The sequence below is a fragment of the Typopeltis vanoorti genome, chromosome 8, assembly GCF_054136105.1.
Source record: "Typopeltis vanoorti isolate ZY-2024b chromosome 8, IOZ_Tvanoo_1.0, whole genome shotgun sequence".
In the NCBI taxonomy this organism is placed as follows: Eukaryota; Metazoa; Arthropoda; class Arachnida; order Uropygi; family Thelyphonidae; genus Typopeltis; species Typopeltis vanoorti.
This window is the reverse complement of record NC_143556.1, coordinates 101,713,690-101,728,665: the sequence shown is the minus strand read 5'-3', so window position 1 is coordinate 101,728,665 and position 14,976 is coordinate 101,713,690. Positions and strand designations below refer to the sequence as shown.

General features: G+C 35.1%; 1 protein-coding gene across 1 annotated transcript in view; it reads right to left on the bottom strand.

Annotated features, from left to right (window-relative positions):
• The window catches only part of ds (dachsous cadherin-related 1), a 342,130-nt gene that overhangs the window by 4,798 nt on the left and 322,356 nt on the right, over window positions 1-14,976 (bottom strand). The window contains exons 17-18 of the mRNA XM_090396431.1: window positions 6,512-6,798; window positions 2,889-3,030 (exon numbers count right to left, since the gene is read on the bottom strand). Coding sequence (XP_090252557.1) covers window positions 2,889-3,030; window positions 6,512-6,798 — 429 coding nt within the window. The remainder of the gene's footprint in view (window positions 1-2,888; window positions 3,031-6,511; window positions 6,799-14,976) is intronic.

The window sequence follows — 14,976 nt, the reverse complement described above, 5'->3', positions numbered from 1 at the left end:
CATTGTTGACTTCTTTTTTCAGACAGTGCTGCTATAAGTTCCTCTCCTGCATCAATTGTTTCTGATGAAAATGGATCTTTATCATATAGGTCACAATATCTTTCATATATTTCCACGTTGTGCTCTGTAAAACCTGGAATGTAACATGTTCGACTACCTCCTGGGATGTGCCTGGTAGCAGGACCGTCTAATAGTTTTGATGAACTTTCCATAATTTTTCTGGTCTGGGTGAAATGTTGGTCAGGTTTATGTCTAATTATCTTGAGAACTGTTCCCAGTTAGCTTTTTTTAAAATTAAAGCGTCTTCTAAGTGGAATCTCCTTAAGTCGAACTGGTGGGAAAACTTGCAGCATTATTGGTCTATGTTGTGAACTTGGGATTGGTGCAAGTACCTGCTTAGTGCACAGATTAGCTATTCTATTACTAACAAATCCAAGGTCTGGGTTATAACCTCTTTTCCATCTACCACTATTAAATGATGATGGCTGTTTAGGATTATTGTGCTATGACTGTTAAAGTTGCCTATAATAATAGCAGATTTCCTTTGTGTCAAGTACTGGGACATTTCGACCGCCGCTTGTAATTTAAAGCAAAGGTTATACTAGGTGGTTTATATACTGAGCAAACACTGATGTTATATCTTCGATTTATCATTAGGCATCCTGTAACCTGGAGCTCCTGCCGAGTGAAGGTAGCACTTCCATACTTTTCATGTGGTATTTCTTTTATGAGCTTCATTCCAGCAATTTTAGGTCTGGCTTGTTGAGGTCCTTTGTGTGTCTCCTGTAGACATAAAATATCACATTTTTGTTCTTTACACATTTTTGCAATAAGATCTTCTTTTACAGAGGAGAGGCCCTCTGTATTGTGTGAGACGATTGTCAAGGTTGGTTCCCATAAGGGCAGTTGAATTTTAGTCATTGTGTCTCTGATAAAGAAGATGCTAGTTGCACTATAAAACTGTAGAAAACTATAGAAGACTGTATTGACTGTATTGTAGGGTGCTATGAAGGATAATATGTAAAAAACGCCATTCATCGGCCGACACGCTGAATGCAGAGTTCCGGGCATCGATTGGAACACGATTCTGCACAAAAGCATTCAGAACCGATAAGTTTTAAAAGAGGTATACTGTGAGTAGACATATCGATACAAAATTAATAACGGAAAAAACTCACGTACAAAGATTATTTAATAGCATAATTTTCGCCTGTGTGTCACAGGCATCTTCAGTACATATTAAGCTCAAATTAAACAATAACTGACAATTCCAAAAAGCACCACCTAAGTAGCTGGTGTAAGATAACTAAAAAGGTCAATAAATTTCCTAAAAAAAAAAAATAAATAAATAAATAAAAATCAATACAATAAAAAGTTAGGAAAGATTAGCTACTCTTTCCTATCTTTCCTAACTTTTTATTGTATTGATTTTTTTTTTTTTTTTTTTTTGAGGAAATTTATTGACCGTTTTAGTTATCTTACACCAGCTACTTAGGTGGCGCTTTTTGGAATTGTGAGTTATTGTTTAATTTGAGCTTAATATGTACTGAAGATGCCTGTGACACACAAGCAAAAATTATACTATTAAATAATCTTTGTATGTGAGTTTTTTCCGTTATTAATTCTGCATCGATTCAGAACCAAGGATCACAACATGGGTTTCCATGGTAGGACTGCAATATGCAAGCCCTACCAACTTCAGTGGTGCAAAGAGTGTGAACAGTGGGATGTTGGAAGCTTGGAAAGCTATGTTATGGGGCAACAAATCATGTTATGCCCTCTAATAAGAAATAGGCAGATGGACAGGTGTGACAGATGCTTAGTGAATGTTTCTTATCAGAGTACATAACACCAACTTTGAAATTGGGAGTTGGTAGTGTGATGGTATGGTGCTGTTTTTCCTGGTTTGGCTTTGGATCCCGGTTTGTGATGCCATGAACACTGAACATTCTGGACAATGCAATACTTCCTACTCTGCATTTCTGTGGAACTAACCATTGTCTCTTTCATCAAGACAATGCACCATATTATAGGCTGCTGCTATAACTGTGTGGTTTGTGGACATGAACATTACCTTGCTTGACTGGCCCCACAAAGCCCTGATCTCAACCCTATTGAACATCTGTGGGATGAACTGGTGTGAGCTGGTATTTTTTATTTAAACAGTATTTGAATTATGTTTCTACATATATTCGATGTGTGTGTGTGCACGCGCACACACACACACAGTCTCATATTAGAAACAAACAAAAAATCAATAGAATAGAATGCAGAAAAGCACATTAGAGAATTGCATATGAGACATCCAGGACTTTAGCTCTGTCTGATCATGTAATTCTGCAGATCCTAATAACAGTCAATAGACACCAAGTAAAATGGGATACATCAGAGATCTTACACCAATGCTCCGATGGGAATGAGAGGAAGATACACTTATCCACAGAAATAATGCTTAACCCTGTTCCATCTGAATTATTCAACTGCAAATTCAACTATAGTGAATGTGAAATTTCACGCATTCAACAATAACAGAATAGTTTCAGAAGACAGCAATCATCCTTTTTTTTTTTTTTAATGTAATGGAGTTACTATATTTCTAATGTTTGTTGTGTGGCTCTGTATAGTTTCTTCTGTTTTTTTTTGTGGATCATATGTAGTCCTCAATAGTGCAAAACTGGTTGTGCTCTTTTTAAAATTGACTAGAATAATAGCGCTTACTCTATTTATTTTGTATTCTCTTGGCTTAATTATCATAAAAATTTATTAAACACACGCACGCACCCCCCCCCACACACACACTCTCTCTCTCTCTCTCTCTTTTGTTTATTAGAAAATTGTATGCTGTAATTATAGTATGAACATGGATATTTTATACATATAAAATTTACCTGTATTTTCATCAATATAAAATCCATCCACAGAGGAAGCACTCATGCTATAATGTATGTGAGCATTTACTCCAGAATCTATATCTGCAGCTATCACTGTGATTACCCAGTATCCTGGTTCAACTAGTTCTGGAAGCGACACCTAAGATATGAATCATGAATTCAAAATCATACTGGTTTTAAATATAAAGTCTGAATTATTTAAATACTGGATCTCCAGAAATTGATAATAAATTTACTTATGCTTTAAAAAAAACAGTAAATATAGAGTAAACACTATATTTATCTCAGTGTAAAATGAGTTTTTTTTAGTTTTCATTAATTGGATACAACACTTGATTGCTTAATGGAGCATGTTCATTTGCATTTTAAGTGTGGGTCTTCTGCATTGAGTCTTTTGACTCTGTGGAGGTTCAGTTATAATATCGATCATACCACACTTTAAATTTATTCACCATCTTTACACTTACCATTCTTTCTGACAATGCATTACATCACTTATTATTGCCACTTCCCTCTCCCCCATTCAAAAAACTACTACTCATGCCAGCAAATGCTTATATAACTTCCAGGGATGACCATCAATCCCTTTCCATTCGATCCAATACACATCATTCTAGGCCAACCAAGTTTCACTAATATCAAGAACCTTTGAACCAACTGACTCTATCAAATCCAAAAGGTCTTCTTTCTTTTTGTTCCTAATAATTTTGACATTAGTATATAAATGCAATATACATTCCCAAACTTTGAAATAGCAGTCTGGTCTCCCATCTAATATCAACAGTTCTATTAGTATTATTATTATTTATTTTTATTATGTGACACCACCAGGGAGTTCAAAAGACTCATCAAGGGAGGGCACCTACTCTACAACTCTTTGTCTCCACCACTCAATCCACCAACTACCATGAACCAAAACTACACTGATACCATCTACTGCGCATCAGTATTTCACAGAAAATCACAAACTTCCATAGCCTTTTGGCTGGAGAGCGAATATGCTAACCACTCGGCCAACCAGGATGGCAGTCTGCTCTTTCCAATTTCCCAATCACACAGTTATGATCTCTACACAAGGCTCTTTTCCTGGCCATCCAAGCCAATCTGGTTTCATTTCCTTGTTTTGAAACATTCACTGTTTCACCGATCAACAACCGCTGCCAATGCATCTCATCCCTAGCTAACAAATCTTAACCATTCAAATGCATTCCAAACATACTTATATTCAAAGCCTCTCTTCCTGAACATTCTGAACTTTATTTCCTTCATCTATAATTCTGATTTCCTCAGCTTGTCATATATTGCCCACTATCAAAGACACAACTAAGCTACAGTAAAACAGAAGTTCTAGAAGATCAACGATCTTGGTCATTTGACATGAGGTTGGATATCATGTTGTTCATTATATGTATTATAGCATTTGAATTCTGTCTATGCGAGGAAGTACTCTTATTAGTTTTCTTCAAACTGAGATAAGTTTACTGGTCTAACATAGTCTTGATAGACTTTGTGTTTCTTAGGAAGGACCTCCCACGATGAGTCTTTTGACTCCATGGAGGCCTGAATAATAATAATAATATATATGAAACTACTGAAAAGCAGGTACATGAACACATATGGTCAACAGATATAATATAGGAATAACTGCCTTTTCCTATTAAGATAGGTTCTAAGATAAAAACTTCTTACCACTTTGATGAATAGATATTAGCAGGATTTGAAAATGATGCTAATAAGAAACAGCACTATTAATAAATAGCTATGAATCAAATTAAATGAGAAAAATTAACAATAAACTGGTATGTAGATAATATTGTGCTTTTAGGAATATGAAATTTCCAGATAAAGTTTTATTATTATTATTATTATCCAGGCCTCCATGGAGTCAAAAGACTCATCGTGGGAGGTTGTTTTTAGGAAATACAAAGTCTATCATACCACTCCTTGAACCCATTAATGGTCCCCACTCCAATCACTCTCTCAGTCAATGCATTCCAAGGTTCAACCATCCTCTACGCAAAGAAACCACTCCTTCCTCTTGCGCACAGCCTCCAACAGCATTCCTTCCAGGGTCATTGCTCCTTCCTGCCGTTCCACCAAGTGAAAGAACTCTCCAATGTCTACCCTGTAACTGCCTCTCAATAGTTTAAAAGTCTCGATCATATCACCTCTCCTTCTTCTATCCACCAAACTCTGCAGTCCACATTCTCTCAGTCAATCCTCATAACTCATATTGTACAGTCCTGAAACCATCTTTGTTATCTGCCTCTGTACCCTTTCCACAGTCAATTTATCCCCTTCAAATCCTGGGAACCAAATCTGAGAACAATAGTCTAAGTGTGGGCTGATCAGGGCCTTATATAACGGAATGATAACTCTTTTATCTCTGCAGGTCAGCGTCCTTCTCAGTATTGCAGCAATCCTCCAAGTTACCCTCACGACCTTTGCAATATGCTCCCAGAATTTCAGTTTACTATCAATCATCACCCCCAGATCTCTTGTCTCCCCTACCTCCTCCAGTACAGCTGCTCCGATCAAGTATGCATCCTCCCATCGATGGATCCCAAACCTCAAGACTTTATATTTTGCTGCATTGAACCGACAACCCCATTTATTTGCCCATCTGTCTAGTTTATTCAAATCCTCTTGCAGGGCTGCCACATCTGCACTATTACTGATAACCCTTCGCAACTTCACATCATCCGCAAACAAATGAATCTAGATATCTAAAACAATCTAGATATATTAGATGCACTAGCTTTTTATATCAGCATTAAAAAAACCACCAATCTACAGCACTCTTTCTAGAATTGGTATGATGTAAGTTATTTTTTTTCAGACCTACAAGAAATTCAAGACGAAAGAGCTGCACCTGAAATTTATTCATTATCATGGTATTTACCCTTTCTTTCAGAATTTTTTTTTTTAAACATCACCACCAAACAGGGAAACCACAAGAGGGGGGGGGGGTTGCATACCCGCTCCTTATGCTTTTATCTCATATTCTCCAAGCACTGCAGATTATCTTTCATTGCTGAATCCATTCTCATAATCAACATAAAAAATTCCTGATATTGCGTTAGTTATTCATATTCATCTCTTTCCAGAAGTTCCTTTAATATCCTGAAAATGAGTGATTAAATTTGGTCACAGTAATTAAGTGATGTACAATCACTGATATATTTGAAGTTAAGAAGAGAGGAGGAGAATATTTGAAGAAGAAGGTGACAATTTCTATGGCCAAAAAAATTATGTCCAATCATTAAAAATCCATGCCAAAGGTGGAGAAAAGTTACAATAATATTACCATTTTTTTAAAGCAAGGATTGTTCCCCTGGTTTAGATACGTTTTTTTTTTAGCCAATGTTATCATGTGTGCTAAAAAATTGGCTATCTGCCTTGCTTGGGTTAGGTTAAGGAAGATGGATATTTCGACCTTCTTCACTGAATATTTCATAAAAATTTCTGAAGGTAAAGCAGGTGCATATAAATATATAAATAAATACAAGTGACACATAAATAGTAACACCATAATTCCCTTAAGTCATTAATTTTGATATATTAACTACAAACTATAGTACTAATTAAAAGTATTGTTTTTTATTTATTACGTTTCATACCTGGTATGGTTGTTCACTGAATAAAGGAGCATTATCATTAATATCAGTTACGTGAACTGTGAGAGTTGTTTGTGCAAGATGAGCAGAATCTGAAGCTTGGATTTGAAGTAGGTAGCGGCTCTGCTTTTCATGATCCAATGGATGTGCTAAAGTAATCCGGCCACTGAAGCGATCTATACTGAATAAATTACTTGGATTTCCTCCATCAGCAAAACTATAAATGAGGGCAGGATTGGTATCCACATCATTTGCTGTAATTGTAGTTATCACAGTTCCTACTTCAGCACCTAGATAAATTTAAAGCACTAAACTTCATTCAGTAATCTCAACTATGAAATGGTTGTATGATTTATTTATTATTATTTTTTTTTTTTCAGAAAACTAAGAGGTCCTTTGAAATATCTGATATTTTCACAGGATGTAAAAGCAAGGTGGTGGCTGCTTTGTCCATTCATGAATTAATTTTGATTTTAGTCATTTTGTGAAATGTGCTACGTGTACTCATTGGATTATGTAGATTTTTTTTATGGAATTTTAAGGCAGTTGGAAGGAAACTAAGTGTGACTTGAATATGGAGTTGATGAGTGGTAATGTATCAGTGACCGAGGGTGAGAGTTGTGAGAATGTAACAAGAAAAATGAGTGCTCATGTAATAGTAAAGATAGATAATATGAAAGAACAATGAGCAATCATTAAGAAAGTTATGAAAAAGCAGGTGAGTGATCTGGTGAAAGAAGCAGTTGATGGTGTATGAAATGACGTCAGTAATATGAACATAGCTAGATGTGATGAAGAACACAGTAGGAACAGTGACAAAGGAAGATGTGAATGATAGTGGAATGGAGATGAATGAAGGCAAAATGGAAAGAAAGCTACTATGAATGATATGAACATAAGTGAAGATATTAGAAAGGAACTGGTAAGGTTGAGGAACAAATTAAGGCATGTGCAGAGTGAAGTAGGATATTTAAAAAAGAAATTGATGGTTGAAGGCGTAAGAAAAAAGGTGCCAGTGCTAGACAAGTTAAAGATGAGTGATTTCACTGGAATGGTGGAAAGTTAGTTTGTTTTTTTTTATGCATTTTTGATGAAATAATCCTAGCACGGGATTATTCAAACTTAACAGTCTGTCTCCTTACCTAATCAACTGAAAGTGGCCAGGTAAGGATTAGGAGATAAATTGAATTACTTGCTATAATTAGAAATTGGATATAATTGAAAATAGAGTGAAAATAATTAGATGTGAAAATGGAGTAAGTAGTGAAAGTATGCCAGAGAGGAGCAAAGATAGAAAGAGTGACTGGGGTTGCAGAGAAGAGAGGAAGTGCAGAAGAATTTGACTGTGCTGGAAGGAAAAAAAATGATTTGCAAGGAAGTGTGAATTAGGTAGTATGAGATCTGTGAATGTTGCTCGAGACAGCAAAGCAGAAGGGTTTGAGAAGGAGAACTGTAAATGTGTTGCCAAGTAACATAGTACGGAGCTGAGAAGAGCAATGATTATGAATAGTTAGAATATGCAGGAAGAGAGGACTTAAGTATGTGAATGTAGGGAATAAATTTGAAGGTAGAGAGAAAGAGAGAGAGAGAGAGAGAGAAAACTGTTTGCTGCATATGGTCTGCATTTTAGTGAAAGCAATAATGGGAAGCTGGGTATACTGTTAATGCGAGGAGAATGTGCAGTTAGTGAAATGTAAACTAGATGGTGGGACTGTGGGTGTAAGCTGCCAGGATCAGTGTGCAATAAATGACAAAAGGAAGACAAGACAAAAATGCAGGAATGATCTCAATAGTAGTAACAGAGTCAAAGGACTTGAATGATGGGGAATTGTGGGAAGGAAAGAGGGATCGGGGAAAAGCATCTGTGTTTATATAACAGTGCCAGAAGTATTAGGAATAAGGGTTTGTGGCCTTGATACAGTTAGTCGGTCCACAAATCATTGTATCAGTTGGATACCGTTAATGGATGATAACATACAATACAATATGATGGTTTTTCAAAAAAGACAGAAAAGATAAAAGAGGAGATGGAGCATTATTAATTATTTCACAAGAGTTGTGTCACCATGTGAAACTGAAAAAAAGCAGTAGTGATAATGGTGTTGAGGACATTTGGTGTGAGGTAGAGGTAAGCATGCTTCCTCTCAAAGATTTCCTCAAATTCTCTAACCTGGAAGGTAGAAGGAAAACTATCACCAGGAAGATCAAGAAGGAAATGTATAAAAAATCTCAAGAGCATAAGTGGATTGAACTTCTCCAAAAATCTAAATAACTTGGCTGCAGGTAGATTGGAAAACAGTTGTTCATGCTAGCCTCAACCTGCCTTAGGCTGATTGAGAGGAGCTCACCAGATAGATAGATAGTTGGTGGAATTTTTCATATGAGAGACCACCCCTGTAAACTGCATTAAGTACAACAAATAAGGAGATGAGAGTAGATTTTTTTGTATGGATAGTGGTGTATGACTGAAGTGCATTGTCATTTGTCAAAGAGTGTTTCAAATATCAGACTGTTAATGAATTTAGGCTATGGTATGAAATGCATTATAGCAATATAGGGTGAACAACTGATGAATCATTTAACTCCATTGAGATGTAACATGATAATAAAATCTTACCATTATGATGCTGCTAAGCAACCAGTATATACTCACTTGCATACTTGTAAAACTTTGAAAGCTATTCATTCTTAATGATGTAATTTTGACTTTTGCAATACTTCAATGAGTAAATATCATTTGTAATAATCTTACATTAATAAATGCAGTGATAAAACATTTTCGATAGAGGTAATCCAACAGTTATTCTCGTGTTCATTTTTTGAAGCTTCATAAATAATAGAATCTGCAAGTGGAACCTGAAGATTCTGTTATTCTCTACAAAATCCTCACTAATACGGCATCAAATCCAGTCAAATCAATTTTACCATAAAAGCTTGTGTTATTTCAATTTATTAGTTAAAAAAAAAACAATGCTATTTCTTCCAATAAGCAGCATTATAGAAATCCTCCTAATATGAAAATTAGGTTAACATGTGATCATATAATAGAAAATTTGACTTTTTTTTTTTTGTTGAAAGTTCATTTTTCACTTGGTTAGACTATAATAAATTTAGTTTAATCCTTTATCCAAGTGTGAGCAAACAAAGTTTGTGCCTGAAAGTATCTTCAGGACTGGAGTAAGGTGGTACAACACCGGGCAACTCGTTGCAAAGGTGGAGCAAGCTAACATCATTCCTATCTCAGTATCTCCAATAATGCAAAACACATCTCCTTGCAGATATGTCTAATGTTATGCATTAAGGGAAGGGCCACTACCCAGACTAGTTTCGACCTTTATTGAGGTCTCTTCAGTGGGAGCCAGGCCCAAGTGGAGATACCAGGCAGAAGTATTAGCAAGGTCATCTCTACCTATAGGAGTTGCCAATCGGTGTGCCACCTTTATATTAAATTACTCTGGATTTAGAGAAAGATGTTGAACGTTTATTTTTCATTTGGTTAGACTATAATAGGATAAAGGATTAAACTAAATTTATTATAGTCTAACCAAGTGAAAAATAAACTTTCAACATCTTTCTCTAAATCCAGAGTAATTTAATGAAAAGATGGCACACCGATTGGCAACTCCTATAGGTGCAGATGACCTTGCTAATGCTTCTGCCTGGTATTTCCACTTGGGCCTGGCTCCCACTGAAGAGACCTCAATAAAGGTTGAAACTAGTCTGGGTAGTGGCCCTTCCCTTAATGCATAACATGAGACATATCAGCAAGGAGATATGTTTTGCATTATGGGAGATACTGAGATAGAAGTGATGTTAGCTTGCCCCACCTCTGCAATGAGTTGCCTGGTGTTGTACCACCTTACCCAAGTCCTGAAGATACTTTCAGGTGCAAACTTTGTTTGCTCACACTTGGATAAAGGATTAAACTAAATTTATTAAAATTTGACTTTGTTGTCTGGTGCCTAAATATGAAATGGAGGAATTGCTACAAAATTATTTTTATACTTTTAGAGAGATGGAAATGCATTAGCCATAAGCAAAAAAAAAAAAAAAAAATTCCCACCTACACATTATTATTGTTAACACCTGATCTCCACTGAAACAAAAGACTCACCGTGGGAGGCACACACACTTTTACACACAAAGCTATCAAAACCATGCTTTAGCTCATTCATTGTACCTGCATTCACAACAATATCACACAATGCATTTCACAACAACAACCTAAATATGAAATGGAGGAATTGCTACAAAATTATTTTTATACTTTTAGAGAGATGGAAATGCATTAGCCATAAGCAAAAAAAAAAAAAAAAAATTCCCACCTACACATTATTATTGTTAACACCTGATCTCCACTGAAACAAAAGACTCACCGTGGGAGGCACACACACTTTTACACACAAAGCTATCAAAAGCATGCTTTAGCTCATTCATTGTACCTGCATTCACAACAATATCACACAATGCATTTCACAACAACTACTCTATGTGCCAAGAACTTGCTCTTTGTGTCCCTGCTCTCACCCACCTTATACAGCTTCCAGGAATGTCCAATTATTCTACTCCCCCCCCCTCCTCCATTCTACAAAAAATTTCTTCCACATTAGTCTGGTAACAACCCTTTCCCAACTTAAATGCCTCAGTCATATCCTCTCTCTTCCTCCTACTCACAATGCTTTGCAAACTAAATTTCCTCAATCTGTGTTCATATTCAACTTTCCGAAGATCAGTTCCTTCCCATATATCCTTATCACCATCAAAACCATGGGACCAAATCTGTGCACATTAACCTCCCAACTGGCTGAGGGGGATGAAATAGCCAGACCAGCCTAGCTGTTTTTCATGGATCAAAACTTCATTAGTATTCTACCTTTTATCATGCCATTACCTCCCTCCGCCGTTAATCCCTTTACAGCTGTTTTCGAGCCATTAGTGGATTAACTGTTGGCAAGCAAACTTTGTGTCACCTGTCTTTATGTGTACTGTGTTACTTGGAGTTTCCCTTACTGTCCTATGATATTTCACCTATTTTTTGTTTCACAATTGATTTATTGTATCTCTTCCCAAAAATCGAAATGAATTTCACATGGAAAAATATCAATCCTGAAATAACCACCAATCAGCCTTTGCAATGAATCTATTTAGTAATAGTAAATTTTCTGTATTTTATTCTTTAAATCAGTGCAATGGAACAGTGCCCTGATTGTTCTTTCACTTTACTTACAAAAAAAAAACAATTTTTTTCACGAATTATGTTTGCATTGAAAAAATTATGTGAAATATTTATATTTTTAAATAATATTTATTGAAATAAATATGACCTTTTGCTTTCTTTCCTAGCAAAATACCATTACATGGATCATCACATTTCAGTTTTAGAAACGAATTTGCTTTTGCTTTGTTTTTATGAGCAACAGATGATGTTAAATTGCGTTACTCGGTTTCCGATTGTGAGTCTTTTCAGTATTAAAAATTTATATCCAATGATATTTTAGCAGGGACCTTTTGCCTTCTTCTGTTTTTTTTTTTTTTTTTTGGACTGTAGATATATTGAAAATATAATATGAAAGATATATATACTGAATGATTCAAAATTTATGCTAATTTTGAAGATTTTGTAATGCTCCCCCCCCCTCCTTTCCTGGAACTCAATTACATAACTACTCTAAATTTCTACAGGTTTGAAAGCTTTTCTAAATAATATTCAAAATCCATTACATAATTTTACCATTTTGACAAAAGAATTAAAGCAATAATCTTGTTGTACTGTGAAGCTTTTAATTCTGTACTATTTCTTTGCAATCTAAAATCAGATGTTCTACTGTCTGCTGAAATTATTTGAAATTTTAGAAATACTATGCTATATTTTCACCATGTAAATCTGTTTATATGCATACCACACAAAATGCTGCTGGTGGTTGCTATTTCTGAAATAATCTACGTCTTAGAAATACTTGATAATAATCCACTCTCACTGCTATTGAGAAAGAAAAGAGGGAACCTTCCCCAGAAGTCGCTCTAAAATGCCTCAAGCTGTACTCCAGAATACATCAAGAATGTCTTGTTTCATTTTCAATTGTTGATTAGCACATCCTAACACAGAAATACTGACATTTCTTTTACAGGTTTGAAAAAAGTTTGAAACAGTATTTATGCCAAAATAATTTCTTAAATTTATAATGATCAGTTTTACATTTACTATCGAAAAATTATAAATTATTTGATACCATTATCTTGAAAAAGAGGATTTGAATTATTTTAAAAGAAAAGGAGCAAATGCACAGTCTTCTTTACATAATCTTTTTTTTTTTGGATGGGGACAGAGTTATAGACCTATTCAATCTGCAGATATTTCAGAGAATTTATTTTATAAATCATTGGCAGGTTACAAACGTAAATCACTTGGGGAACATGCCCATTCATTTTAGTGTAAAATAGTAACAAAGGTTTAGCCACTTCAACAATGCCACGTATCTAAACTAGAAGAAAATGTCGTTATATCTGCTTACATAAATAATTTTTTCTGACATGATTTCTCTATTAGTTACAATGCAATAAATTCACAGATTTTTGCCCTCTTGCATTCTCCCATGTTATATGCAGTGATTTCTTCTTTGTACTACAGGGAAAAAAAATCTGCTAGCAGAAGAAAAATATGTAATATTTTCTTTTTCATTGGGAGAATTTACAATGTTCTTTCTTTGTGTTTTGAAAAGAAAGTGCAAATGATTTTTTCTTACTATTTTTGCCATTATAACATCTGATATGATTATAAGAGTGACATTTTACAGTTTTTCTCCCACATGAGAAAAAGAAATAAGACAATAATATTGTTGATTCTGTTGAACTTCATTGTAGTGGAAATTTTTATTACAAAACATCTCCCACACAAGAAATTTGGAACCCATATCACATCAATGTTGTGTGTTGGCAAGGCAAAAATGTTCACGTTATTATTTATGTATTTTATTTATTAATTTTATTTTATTATTTATTTATTTACTGGTGCAATAGTTTACATTTCAATTGTAGCAGGTTTTCCCGACTGATAAAAATTGATATTTCATGAGCACAAAACATAAGCAAAAGTATCGCTTACATTAAAATTGGAGCATAATACCTGAACTAGCAGAAAATATATACAATATCAATTTAAATCATAACTGTTAATTTCATTTTGTAATGACCAATTATACAGGGAAACCAAGAAGGTGAAAATGCAAAGTACAGTAGATTATGATATAGAGAAAAAAAAATTTAGTGATATGATTAAAGAATTTCATGTTATTCTCTATAAAGCAAAGTCACCCAAGCACGTCCTTCAGGAAATCTGTGAAGTATTCTTTGAAATATGATTTTGAATAAAAATAAAAATAACATAATGTGGAAAGCCGGCAGCCTTTTTTTTTTTTTTTTAAATAATATTTCAAATAATTATCGTGAATTAATTTCTTCGAGAATAAAGAAAATGTTTTTGTCGAGTAAGCGATTAGAAAAAATTAGCGCAAAAAAATTAAAAATGAAATTGGTTCTCCAAGGTAAGGCAGTATTATCAAGGCAGTAAGTAGTGTAAAAAACTTTATTAGGAATAACTGAACAGTTCAATAGTAGTTGGTGCATGTCTGCCATCTCAGCGTTTGTAAAACAATGCATGTTCTTCGTACGACATCGAAAGCTTGAATGAGGAAGCCTGAATTGCTCACCTGGAGTGCTGGCGAGCAGCGCCACCTATCACTTTCAGGTGGTATTTTCGATCGTGCCTTCCTATGTGAATATGGTTGATTTTGATGTTCTGTACCTCCCTTCAAAGTTTGTATGTGGAATTTTGAACCAGCCTGTAGACGTCCTAGCCGGTTGGGAGGTTAATCCTTATGAGGCCTGATAAAGGCTTTATATGGAACTAGAACCTCTTTATTTCTGCATGTTAAGGTCTTCCACATCATTGCCATTATCCAATGTGACAACTTCACAACTTGTGTAGTGTGGCCTCTGAATTTCAGATCCTCATCCACCACCAATCTAAGGTCTCTTGTTTCCTCAACTTCTGCCATAATTTCCCCATCCAGTGTATACTTTGCATCCCATTGTTGCCTACCAAATTTCAGAATCTTACATGCTGCAACATTGAACTGACAGTTCCATTCTGTTACCCACTCGTACAATGCAGTTAAGTCCACCCTGTAAGGCCACAAACATCTACTCGATTCCTTATCATCCTCTCCAGTTTTACATCATCTGCAAACAGTTGTATATCATCAGTTACACCCATTCCAATATTATTCATATACAAATTAAATAAAAAAGGGACCCAAAACAAACCTCTGTGGCACATCACTAGTGACTTTCCTCTTCTGGGATACTGCATCCCTATACACAACTTTCTGATACCTGAGAACCAGTTGCCTATCCAAATTACTAATCTCTCATCCAATCAATCTGCTTCAGTTTAGTTACCAACTTGTGGT